General features: G+C 44.7%; 1 protein-coding gene across 1 annotated transcript in view; it reads left to right on the top strand.

Annotated features, from left to right (window-relative positions):
- Nucleotides 1-13349, top strand: part of PLPPR2 (phospholipid phosphatase related 2) — a 37695-nt gene that overhangs the window by 9712 nt on the left and 14634 nt on the right. Inside the window, exon 3 of the mRNA XM_063123067.1 lies at nucleotides 1047-1235. Within this exon, the coding sequence (XP_062979137.1) occupies nucleotides 1047-1235 (189 nt within the window). The remainder of the gene's footprint in view (nucleotides 1-1046; nucleotides 1236-13349) is intronic.

The following is a 13349-nucleotide window of genomic DNA, read 5'->3' on the forward strand; positions in this document are numbered from 1 at the left end:
TCTCATGCGTATTAAAAACATAGACAGATAATGTTCTCTACATTTTGAATATAAACAACATTCAAGTAAATAGTGGACTAAATCTTCTATTTCAGGGTTGCCACATATACATAGTCTATCTTTCGATGGAATACCTTGGAATCTACCCTGTAACATCATTGTGTCCATCAACTCGAATTGAAGCCGGGTAAAGGCTACTCGATGGACCCGTTTCATATCAAAGAACAAATATTTTTCTTCTTTAAAGTGGGATTTTGTTCTGGCTAGCCATTTCATGGCCCTTGATTTTGACACTGCAGCTATATCAGTCTGCCTTCTAATGTACATTTTGTACATATTTTAATGTACAGTTTTGTACATTAAAATATGTACAAAATATTCAATTTAAATACGATTTGTGCAGATTTGAAAGAAGTTTACCACAGATTAATGCGGAAACAGGAGAGAATGGACTTTTGAATGAAAACGTGCAGAACTGACACAGACCAGAGACAGACCAATCTGTCAGTCCTTAGTAACAGGGGTCTCGCGTGTTGCTTGGAGAGTTGCAAGGCTGTTGTAGAACAGGGGTGGGGGGAAGTCACTGTGTGTATGATATCATCTTCAAGTCTCTGAAAAGTCCACATCAACTCTGCACTGTCTCAAAGATCAGCCATCTCTCTCTCTCTCTCTCTCTCTCTCTCTCTCTGGGATCATTTGCAAGCCATGACTTCATGGGGAAGCGGAGGGGAGTCTGTGGAGTTATTGGGTGTTCAGGAAGCAGGGAAAGGACTGGCTGAAGCGGCGGGGGTAGCGGGAGGCAACTGTCTGCCTGACTTTGAGTCAGGCAGGCTGGGTGCCATGCCTCTCCCTCCAGCCCTGATGTGATGCACAGCTACAGCAGGCACCCAAGCGTGAAAAGAACTACACGAGGAAGCTTGCACGGAGTAGCAGGCAGAGGAGGGGATGCCAGCCAAGCTCCAGAGACCTGGCTGTCCTCCTTGCTTTGGTCTCCCATTCAGTCAGCTGGGCCGCGTCCTGCCTGATGTGCCATGTTCTACTTCCAGCTGGTGATCATGGCAGGCACTGTGGTGCTGGCCTACCACTTTGAATACACCGACACTTTCCCTGTGCATCTGCAAGGCTTCTTCTGCTACGACAGTGTCTACGCCAAGCCCTACCCTGGCCCTGAGGACACCAGCCGAGCACCTCCAGTCCTGGTCTACTCTCTCGTCACTGCTGTGCCCACCGTAACGGTAAGAGTCCAGTGGGTCCCAGTGGGGCTGGTGGGAAGAACTCAGGGCACTTCTGTCATGGCTGTCCCGCTGGTCTCAGGCCTACCACCTCTGTTGTGAATGTTCATTTAGGCCCCACATGCTTTTTCTGGGGTGTCATCGCCGGAGAGCTGCTAAGACCAAGCCAAGGGGTATGGGGGAAGCGGAAGTGCATCTGGCGATTCATTTGCCAAGTTTTTGAAGCGCCTCTGGGAAAGGGGTGGAGCTGACATTTGTATTAATGTTCTAGAGGCATTGAGAAACATTTGCTCACTGACATGCAGATATCTATGCTTTTAATGTACGTCCACAGTTTACTCACACATATTACTGAGGAATGCTCTCACACAAGTATGCTAAGAATGTGCAGTGCTCCATCACAAATTCATTTATTTCATTCTTTTATTTATTATATGTTTGTCCCACCCTTCCTCCAAGGTGTTCAGGATGCATGGTTCTTCTTCCTCCCCACTCTTATCCTCACAACAACTTCGTGAGGTAGGTGAATTAGGCAGAGAGAGAGATTGGCTTACACAGTCACCCAATGACCTGCTTTGTGGTTGAGCAGAGATTTGAATCTGGGTCTCCCCAGTTCTAGACTGATGGTCTAATCAGTACACCACACTGGCTCTTGTTTTAAATGTATCATAAATTAATATGCAGTGGAGGCTGCTGTACTGTGCAGAGATGCAAACAGAGTAGGACTGAGCCAAGTTTGTGCCAAACTTAGGACTGCCTCCATTGCAAACACGTAAGCTTCATGTTGGACTCCGTCCCCGCTGCAATTCTACTGTCCATCCTTTGCTCCAGCTGTCATCTCTTGTCAGCATCTGGATGACTGTTGCCTTGAAGGGATGAAAGTGACCCAGATTTCAGGAAGGTCTCTGGGTGCCCTTACTAACTATAATTGAGTCTGGCTTTTGGAGATCCGTTAATTGCCAGTGGGTTAGTTGCATCTACTCCAAGTGGGCAGATCTCTGAGAGACAAAGTCCAGGTAGGCTGCTACAGAGCCAAATATCTTTGCAAAAAATCCGGGACCGTTTAGGAGTCAGTTTGAACCAGGAGTCCAAAAGACTATAAAAGCAGTCTCAAATATTCAGAAGGTTGTCAGAAAGAAGAAGGGGTCGGGATGGTTCCACTTAAAGGAAATATTTTGACACACCTTCACATTTTTACCTGAAGTATAACCAAAAGTTGATACCATGATGTATGATGTCGTCTTGCGACATGGGCGCAAAAGCAAATGTGGCGCACGTGTGGTTAAGCCAGATGTAAGTTCTTATTCCAGATTCCTGTTGTGGCTTCATGGTATTGTCAGCCCTGTTAGACTTACTCCATTCCAGTCCTGACAAATTCTTCTGCAGATTCATTTCTGGGATGGAGCAGGGTGGGGTGGCAAAGTGGGAAGGAGACAGTGTCACTTCCTTGAGACAACTTATTCCATTGACCCTTTGCTTGTAGAATAAGGAGATGCTTCCTGCTGACCAGTACCTTGATTTTGATGGATATACACCCTCCATAGCTTTCTATTGACCTACATCCTCTGGTATGGGAGAGTGGGAAATAGCTGCAGGAACTTTGTGGATATGACCAGAGACCTATAATGGGTCTTCTGACCCCCAGCTCTGCAAATGATTCACATCTCTTGGCCCTCCCTTTGCAGTCCTTAGTACTTATCTTCTGTTGCCCTTGAGTCCTTACTTGTACTTTTTTCTAGGGACTTTCCCACATGGCTGTAGCATCCCAGCACTGTACCACTGTTTCCACTTCCTGTTCAAGCACAGGCTTTGTACACTGGCTCATACATTCCACTTGTTATCTTTTCAGGAGGGCGTGGAGTGAGTGTCTGATAAACATGGCTACTGTTGTGAGACAAACCCTAAACAGAAAAATGGGCTGCAGATAGAAAAATACAAAAATGAACAGAGCCCAAAAATGAACTGCATACACTGAGTACAGTTAAACACTTAAATAGGGTGACCAGGTGACCTGGAAAACCCCGGAAACTTCCGGAAAATGGAGATCAACGGGGCAACCGGCACTGGGCTCCAATTAACAGAGAAAAGGGTTGGAGGATGCGTTCACTGACTTCTGGGAATGCATCCTCCAGCCCCCACCCCCAGCGCCGATCTAGCCTTCTGCTGTGCTGGCACCATCGCTCTGGCCCAGCAAGAAGGCCAAGGACAAAGCCTAGATTGGCTGGGGGGGGGGGCGCTGGAGGATGCATTCCCGGCATAATTCTCGATAATATCTTACTTTATTGTATTTTAGATTATGTAGAACAAGTTTGTCTTAATTGTGAGATGTAGAATTAGACATGTGACCAAGGCCACGCCCCCTCAGGGACCGGTCATGTCAAGATGAGCCCGCCTTGGGGGCTGGGCGTATTGGGCTGGGCACGCCTCTTTGAGGGAAGCCATATTGTCCTCCTTTTTGGTTTCCAAAATATGGTCACCCTACTTATCAAAAGACCATGAGATGTCTGTATATGCTCCTACACATATAAATTATTATACCCAATACGAATTCTTAAAGACAAGTGCAAAAGTGCTTAAAATAGAAAGTGTTTAAAACAGAATAGTCCGTTATCTTAACACTCAAGGTTGTGTATCATAAGCATAACAAATTACATTTACACATAGCAGAATTCCTATACCACAAATGGAATAAACTCTTTGTTGGGTTCATATTTTTTTTGATCTACAAAAGAAGTTGCATTGTTGTTATATGTTCTTGTTATGACAGCAATCCGGTAAATTAGTCCTGTTTCATCCTATACGATGTTGTCAGATAAGCAATCTTATTCTTCAGATAAGCAATCTTATAATCACCGCATGCTATCATGCCATGCGGGAGTAGCCTCAAGCTAGTAGTTCCCAAAACTATTTTCTAATCCATTTAGAGATACCCTCCACAGAGAATGTTGTCCTAATCCCCGGCTTGCAAATCCAAGAGCCTCAAGCAGCGAAAACCGGGGATTAAGACATATAATAAGAATGCAACTTCTTTTGCAGATCAAAAAAAAAATATGAACCCAGGAAAGGAAGGAAAGGAACCTTTCGTGCAAGCACTGAGTCATTACTGACTCTTGGAGGGACGCCAACTTTCGCTGACGTTTTCTTGGCAGGCCTTATAGCGGGGTGGTTTGCCGTTGACTTCCCCGGCCATTATTACCTTTCCCCCAGCTAACTGGGTACTCATTTTACCAACCTCGGGAGGATGGAAGGCTGAGTCGACCCGAGCCGGCTGCCTGAAACCAGCTTCTGCTGGAATCGAACTCAGGCCGTGGGGAGAGTTTCAGCTGCAGAAACTGCTGCTTTACCGCTCTGCGCCACAAGGGGCTCTATATGAACCCAACAAGGAGTTTATTCCATTTGTGGTATTTATTTATTTAGAATATTTATATACCGCTCCCCATTGAAAAATTTAATTCTGCTATATGTAAATGTAATTTGTTATGCTTATGATATACAACCTTGAGTGTTAAGATAACTGACTATTCTGCTTTAAACACTTTCTGCTTTAAACACTTTTGCACTTGTCTTTTAGAATTCATATTGGGTATAATAATTTATATGTGCAGGAGCGTATACAGACATCTCATGGTCTTTTGTTAAGTGTCATCCTCAGGGGTCCTTCTCTGTGAGCCCCTGCCAAATGAAGTGAGGCAGGTGGCTACCAGGAGGAGGGCCTTCTCTGCTGTGGCACCCCAGCTGTGGAATGAGTTCCCTAAGGAGGTTTGCTTGGCACCTAACATTATATGCCTTTAGACGGCAGGTAGAGACCTTTTTATTCTCCCAGCATTTTAACAGTATTTTAACTTGGTGTTTTAAATTTGTAATTTTGCATTGCTGCTGTTTTTATCTGGTTGAGCTTTTATATTGTATTTTATATTATGGTTTGATACTGTTGTTTTATACTTTGAATGTTTTTAATTTTTGTGAACCGCCCAGAAAGCTCCGGCTATTGGGCGGTATAGAAATGTAATAAATAAATAAATAAATAAGTGTTTAACTGTACTCAGTGTATGCAGTTGTAAAGCTTCAGGGAACTGAATTTGCAAGGACAATAAATACTCAGGGAGATTCTCCCAAATGTCCTCACTATAGTGGGCGGATTTCCAGGTGGGGGGGATGTAAGCATTTACCAGGATATATGATGTAGAATTATTTTTTAAAAATATGGCCAGTGCCAGTGATTGTAAATTATTAATAAGGTGACTTTCACCGTTCAGTAATGGTGAGCTACAACAGGCTAGCCGCCCCGCCCCCATGGTTGCCCGGTGTCTTTACCGGGAGTTGCAAGGATTGCATAAGTTTTATAATCGCCCAGGCAAATATCCCCTACACACCAAGTCTCTTGTAGGAGTATTATATCAAAGGATCTGAGGTAGCTTCTGAAAGTGGGATCGGGTTTTTTTGTTGGCCCATCCTGAAATATTCCAAGAGACACAATTTATTGGGGTTCAGCCGGCTTTATTTTGTCAGGAGGGGCAATCAGGTGTTATCCGCTCCATCAAGGGGTATCCAGATATCTCATGGTCTTTTGTTAAGTGTTTAACTGTACTCAGTGTATGCAGTTGGGTGCTCTTTGGGCTCTGTTCATTTGCGAGACAAACCCTTACATGCGGTGGCTGACTCACACAATTACCTCCGTGGTATCTGCCCCTTTTCCTCTCCTGGCAGATTACTGTTTGCAGGCATTGTGACTGACACAACCACATGGTAGAGATGGACAGGAACCCCAGCAAACCCACACTCCCTGGAGATGTGGCTTTTGGTTGCATTGCCTGGTGGACTGCTGGAATGTCATTGCGTTGGCCATTCCACCAGGTAATGCAACAAAAGCCTCGTCTCCACATTTTCAGCATGTGGCATGGCGGCCTGCTTATACATCAATATACCGCCATGGTATACTACCATGCCATCCCGACGGGCTTCCATTGGCCCAGCACACAGTACGGAATGAGGAGGACGGCGGAAGGGTGCAGGTGTAGCAGGATGCTACTCCCACCCCATCATCATCACTGTCATCATCATCATCATAAATGTACCCTCCGCAACTGCCCACACACAGCGCCTCATTTCGCCATGGTACAAGTACATGGGCTGGCATGGGCGCTTTCATGGCAGGACTAGAGAAAATACCGCATTTTCCCCATTCTGAAATAGCATGGGATAAAAAGGGGGAAAGTGCAGGAAAACCACTGGAGGACGACAATGTCATGTAAAACATCCAGAAAATTCCATGCTTGAGGAACAACGACCACAAAAGAAAATACACGTGTAGAGCAAGAATTTCTCCTTCTCCCCACCCCCAATCCATCCATTTTGTCACCACGATTGCTGTTTCTCTCCCTCCCTTGCTCCTTCCTGGGGACCTGGGAAGAACAGGGAGGCAGCTGCCTCCATTTGACACCCCTCAAGTCATTGCTGTGCTTTCATTCGTGGCCTGAGCATTGCTCCAGTTAGTCGCCTTCTCCAGATGGCCTTGCTACTTTCTGCTTCCTTGAGACTGGGGAGGCTGGCCTGCCCAGAGGATCAGCTCCCTCTGACTGTCTGTTCCATCAGTCTGAGTATCACAATGCTGTCTTTGTTTCCCAGTGTCTGGGTTCCAAGCAGTGGGAAAAGCGAGACATACGCTATGGTGGGACATGGGGGAGGGCTTTCTCTGTTGTGGCACTCCAGCTGTGAAACGTCCTCCCCCTGGAGGCCCGACTGGCGCCGGCACCAAGTTAAGATATGCCTTTTAAGCAAAGCCTTTGATGGCTAAATTCACCACGCCTGTACATCATTTTAACTGCTTTAATTGGTCTTACTGTTTTAAAATTCTATACTGGTTTTAGCTTATTAACGGTTTAATTTGTTTTTAGCTGTGTATATTTATTGTTTTATATTGTTTATATGATTTTATCTCTATGCTGCCCTGAGATCCTTGTGATATAGGGCAAGATACAAATGTTTTAATAAATAAAAATAATGAAAAATATTAAATAAAAGGATGTTTCTTCTTGGTCTACATCTCTGTCGTTGTATGAATGTGCCACAAACAGTTACAAAGAACTCTTTGCCACGCAGGCTGGTTGTTAGCATACTGAACAGACACGCAAGCCTCAAAGGAATGCTCTGTTGCTATTTCTAGCTATGCTGTCCATATCAATAGGGTCACTTAAAGGGTAGGACAACCCTACATGTGACAGAACAGGCTTAGATCACACCGTCATGCTCAGCCTCCCCCAACCTGCTTCCCTGACTGAATCTGTCGGGCCACCTCCCAAAATTCCCAGCCAGCATGGCTGAATAATGGGAGTTTGTAGTCCAACACACCTAGACAGGAGTTGTGGTCCAACACATCTGGAGTGCAGCAGGTTGAGGAAGGCTGAGGTCACTTCTTCTCTTTCTCTCAGGCTCGCCTGCTTCTCCTTTGCTGCCAAACCCCAACTGACAGTGAGGCTGTGTTCTCTCTCCACTCCACTCCTTGGATTCTATTAAGGAGGAAGGACTTCTCTTGACCAACAGCTCCTCAGATCCAGCTGTCCAGTCTCTTGCCAGATCCCTTAATAAAAGGGGTCTTGTGGATGTTCCATTAAGTTTCAACACTTTGGCTCCAGCCACTTCTCGAAAGATGTGCAGAGCTGAAATCTCAGCCCGCCTTGGAGAAGTTGTGTCAGAGTTTTTGAAGGGCAGCACTCAGGGGCCTACCAGGCACAGGCAGGGACAGATTTCTCCAAGGCCTTAGCTAGACCTAAGGTTTATCCCGGGATTGTCCCGGGGTCATCCCTGCCTGTTCCCAGGATCCCCTGTGTGTCATTTACATGCACAGGGTTGACCCCAGGACGATTCCAGGATAAACCTTAGGTCTAGCTAAGGCCCAAGTCTCTTCCTGGACTGACTACAGCAGGTGGGATAGAAAGAGAGTGTTTGCCTCGATCGTCCCAGGTATCTTGCCAACAGCAGCTCACTCACCGGCTTCAGAGGCAGTTACAGCAGGCAGGTGTGTGTGACCCAAGGCAAGTGAGAGCAAGTCTCTCCCGAACTCACACTGTGGTCTTTGAGGCAGCCTTTCTCAGAAAGACCTTGCCTTTCTCACCCAACCTCCTTTCTGACAGCGTTACATTGCAAAAGTGGAACCCAATGCAATGAAATTGGTATAAGCCCGGTGGTGGTGGTGGGGAGGTGTACCTGTTGCTTTCAGCCTAATTTCAAAAGCTCTCTCCATGTGATCAGTTCTGTCAGGTATAAGTCTCAGCAAGGTTGTAGTTAGATTTATTTAGAACTGGGTTGGAGTGTTGGAATCTGAGCGGGCTTATCTCTGTCAGGGTTCTCGGGAAGTACAGAAGGGAGTAGTTTCGTGTCCCCCATCCCTTGGCCTTGGGGCTGTAAGACTTCTGTGGGTTTAGAAAGGGGGGGCTTGTTTAAGGAGTCACTTACAGTAGATTGTGGCTTCATCTTGTCTGTTAAGTGATTTTGAACAGCCCCATGCCTCCCTTTATAAGCTGGAGCAAAGGTGAGGAGCCTTTGCTAGGATCATCTTTCGACTCATAGCCTGAAATCCCTCCCTGTTTGAATCTATCACTGTTTGGGACTTTGAAAGCACTCTTTACATGGACTCTGTTTTATTTGGACTTAAGGACTGTGCCATGAAAAGTACTGTGAGGCTTTTTATAGACTTGAACTCACATTTTCTGTGGATTGTGTGTCTGTGGTCAGATCATCATAGTGGCAGGCTGGGATTGACCATTGGACTTTTCCTCTGCTGACTCAGGTGGCAAGAAGTTCCCAATGCTAAAACAGAAGCACGGGACTCCTTGGGTCTGAGGTTTTACCTTTCCTTTGATTGTGTTTGTTATGAAACACTCAGTTTACGGGTAGACTGGGTTGATTTTTATTGCTAGACTTTTTCTCTGTAGACTCAGGTGCCTGCACTAAAGCAGCAGCATGAGAGTTCTTGTGCCTGATATTTTTACCCACCCCTTGATCTTGTTTAGGCTTTGGCCATGCTCCCTGAGTTACCAACGTGTGGCTGCGTTTGGACTAGCTCCCTTGGGATGGTTTGTTAAGCCTTTCAAGAATGTCCCATTGTGATTGCCTTGAAGGATCAGATCAGGAATCTTTTCCTTCCATTGGTTGGATTTGGAACCTGTTTTTGGAATCGTTGAAATGGCAACTGGGAAACCAGGTTGTTATTGCAGTGAGTAGCATTTTGACTGTACTTTACCTTGGAGCTTAAAGCTTTCTGACCATCTATCAGCTTTAAGGGTTTTTGAAGTGTGTAACCATTAAGCTTTTTACTATGAGATGTCCTCAAATAAAAGAAGTCTCACTGATTTGGACGTCCTGTGTCAGTTTGCCAGCATGTGTGAATGCCGGAGGTAACGGGGACACACGACAATTTCAGACCTCGGTAAGAGCAATCTGTCCCTTCCTTGGTGGGTCACTCTATGGGAAGGAGGGAGCAAAAAGAGAGCCGCCATGGTTGGCAATGTCCCTGCCCAAATAATTAGCAGTTGGATGAAGGGGTGGAGCAAGGGAGCATGGGAAAGAACTCACACCATCACCTCATCACACCCTTTTCCCGGCTGCCACTGCATCACGCCCCCTTCCCCCTTACCTTTGCTCTATAGCGAGCCATGTACCTGGAAGAAGTAGCCGCCCGAGTCTTGCAACACTCAACTGAGAGCTCACTATTCTCACAAGAGACCTGCAGCTGCTTCTTATGGCCATGCGGCTCCCATGAGGAAAAGCAGAGGCCAGGAGGCTGCTCCAGAAAGTTCACAAATAAATAGAAGGCAGTAGTATTTAAATGACTAATATATATAAGGTGCCTGAAAGCACACAACTACCCAAATCACTAGTGAAGAGAGATGATTAACAAGAAACCCATTTATTATTATACAAAAATTACAAAAAGACTGATGTATCCCATAGTTATTAAACAATAGTGATGTTGGGGACTATAACAATAAACCAATAATTGGAATTCTATAATTGACGGTTTAACCTGATATATAATTATAGAGATATCTAGACTGAATGTGATGATTATATACCGTATTTCTTCGATTGTAAGACGCCATCGATTGTAAGATGCACACTAATTTCAGTACCACCAACAGGAAAAAAAAACCTAAGACACACCCGCGATTCTAAGACGCACCCCATTTTTAGAGATGTTTATATGGGGGGAAAAGTGTGTCTTAGAATCGAAGAAACAGGGTAAATAATATTATCTTATCTCTGTAGCGTTTGTTCCGATGAAGCTTGAGCAGCAAAAACGGGAAATATATTGCAAAATCCTGTCAACTTGCAATGCTGGAAATAACAAAATATAATAAGAACAAACCTTATTTACAATATATCTGTGAATATATGTTTATGTACTGATGTTATTGCCAGATGTGTCTAATATACTGAAGTGTGTTAGTGTGATTTTGTTGGGCTATATTATAGACTTGTATAGTCTTTAAGTAGGAATATCATTCCAATTATTGGTTTATTGTATTATAGTACCCAACATCACTATTGTTTAATAACTATGGGATACATCAGCCTTTTTGTAATTTTTGTATAATAATAAATGGGTTTCTTGTTAATCATCTCTCTTCACTAGTCTTTTGGGTAGTTGTGTGCTTTCAGGCACCTTATATATATTGCTCCAGAAAGTTCACCAGCTACTCTCCCAGTGCGGAAAATGCGACGACAGGAGAGCGTCTGGCAGAGCTCTCTAGAATACTTTCTGGAGGTGGTGGTGGGCCCTCCGGATGGAGACGGGGCAGAGTAGTGTCATTTGATGTTCCTCCTGTTCCACCACCTGATGAGGGCACCTCACCCTGCTTCATGGGTGGGCTGGCCCTGCGGTTCAACTCCCCTCATATAAGTCCTTCATATGTTTTATATTTTTATAATAACAAGGGGGGAAATGAGAATTTTTCTATTTTATTCATGTAATGGCAAAAATTGACTCTTTTGTTTAACAGCTTTCTTTCATCTAGCACCCCAGTTAGTCCATTGCCTGTAGAAAAGCTTTGTGTTTTGTTTGGTTTTTTAAAAAACCAAGCACTGGAGGATTCCTTTAGCTTCTCTGACCTCCTTATGTGTCTTGCAGTTATGGTATGCATAATGCATACTATTACAAACAAGTGACAAACTCTCTTTAAACAGTCCCAGAGATTTTCTGTCAATTGTCAGGACTGGTTGACAGCTCAGTCCTCCAGAGTTGTGGGGTGATGAGGGAGACGGGTGCTTCAGTTGGGCCCACCTGCCTATGCTCTCTACTGGCTTAGATTTACCAAACAGCAGAGGAGGCAAGAAAGAAGCTGCTATTTTGACACTCCCACCTGGAATTACACTACATCAGGACACTGTGGGGTATCAAAATGGCGGGCAGCTTGAAGGCTAACCTACATCACAGTGTTTTGTAAGATTAAAACTAGCTCTTGGAGCCTCTTGGAGGGAGTTTCCAATATTCCATCTCCAGCACCCCATTATGCTCAATGGCTGGGCTGGGGAACATGGTCCTTTTTTTTGCAGTCTCCACCGCCACCACATGCTGCCAAATTTTGGTAGTGTTCAGCCATGATGAGAAAAAAAGCTGCATTTCCCTTTTCAAACAAGGCACACCTGGTTTTTAATACAAAATCACATTCCCCAAGGTTTCAAGGAGGTTTGCATTAAAACAAGATGCATGCTCCCCACACAACTTGTTTTAAAGGGGAAATGTAGTTTTCTTCTTGCCGTTGAAATTCACTGGCAATTCAGCAGTGGTTTTGGCAATGCAGGGGATATAAAGCCCCCAGTGGGTCTGGGGGCAGAAATTGGCCCTTGGACTCTCCAAAGTCCACCCCTGCTCTCAGATAACTCAGAAAGAAAAGCCAGGATTAATATGTATGCAGATAAGAGCAGTCTTGATTTGTAGTAGCTGGAGGTAGGCTGGGTTGGGGGCAAAGAAGGAGAAGAACAAGTTTTGGTTGCCACATCTCCTGAAAGAACTGGGCATGTTTAGCCTGGAGAAGAGAAGTTTGAGGGGAGACATGATAGCACTCTTCAAATACTTGAAAGGTTGTCACACAGAGGAGGGCCAGGATCTCTTCTCAATCCTCCCAGAGTGCAGGACACGGAATAACGGGCTCAAGTTAAAGGAAGCCAGATTCCAGCTGGACATCAGGAAAAACTTCCTGTTAGAGCAGTACGATAATGGAACTAGTTACCTAGGGAGCTTGTGGGCTCTCCCACACTAGAGGCCTCCAAGAGGCAGCTGGACAGCCATCTGTCAGGTATGCTTTAGGGTGAATTCCTGCACTGAGCAGGGGCCTTTTTGATGGCCTTTTAGGCCCCTTCCAACTCTACTATTCTATGATTCTAAGATATGTTGCAGCAAACACCAATGTGTTTGCTTCTTCCCTTTGTAATTTCAAAAATGTCAAGGGGGAAAAGGAAGGGCTTGGTCCCTTGCCTTTCGATATTGGCTAAAGGTTGTATATGCCAATTCATCCCAAAGCTATCTTTACCTTTTGCAAAGGGATGTTTTTACCAGTTCATGGTATAAAGGTTTTACTGTCAAATTGTGCATATTAGGTCTATCAATGGATTTTCTACATACACAAGATTACTCTGTGGCAAAATCCATAGTAGAACAACGGATTAAAGATATAGATTTTCAATATGCTATGACAAAGGCACGCAGTTTCTGCTCTCCAATACACTCTGGTCTAATTTTTGAATTTCCCAGATATGCTAGATATCTGGACTATTTGACCATCCCCAAGTACCGACATGCTTTTACAAGGGCTAGATTTAACTGCCTTACTTCTGCAATCTTGGAAGGGCGTTATCAGGGCATCCCATATGAGGACCGCTTGTGTCCCTGTGGTGACAAAGCATTTGAAACACTAGACCATGTTTTTTTCCAATGTAGCTTCCACAGGGAGGAGAGAAATAGATTTCTTGGCCCTCTTATGAGAAAATGCCCTGGAAGGACACTAAACAGTATTTGGAATATTTTCTGGCAGGTACAAACAAGTTAACAACAGAGTTAGTGGCGAAGTTCCTCCTCTCCATACAAAGGAATCGCAAATTGATCTTATCTTAATTGTAACT

The sequence above is a fragment of the Elgaria multicarinata genome, chromosome 3, assembly GCF_023053635.1.
Source record: "Elgaria multicarinata webbii isolate HBS135686 ecotype San Diego chromosome 3, rElgMul1.1.pri, whole genome shotgun sequence".
Taxonomy (NCBI): domain Eukaryota; kingdom Metazoa; phylum Chordata; class Lepidosauria; order Squamata; family Anguidae; genus Elgaria; species Elgaria multicarinata.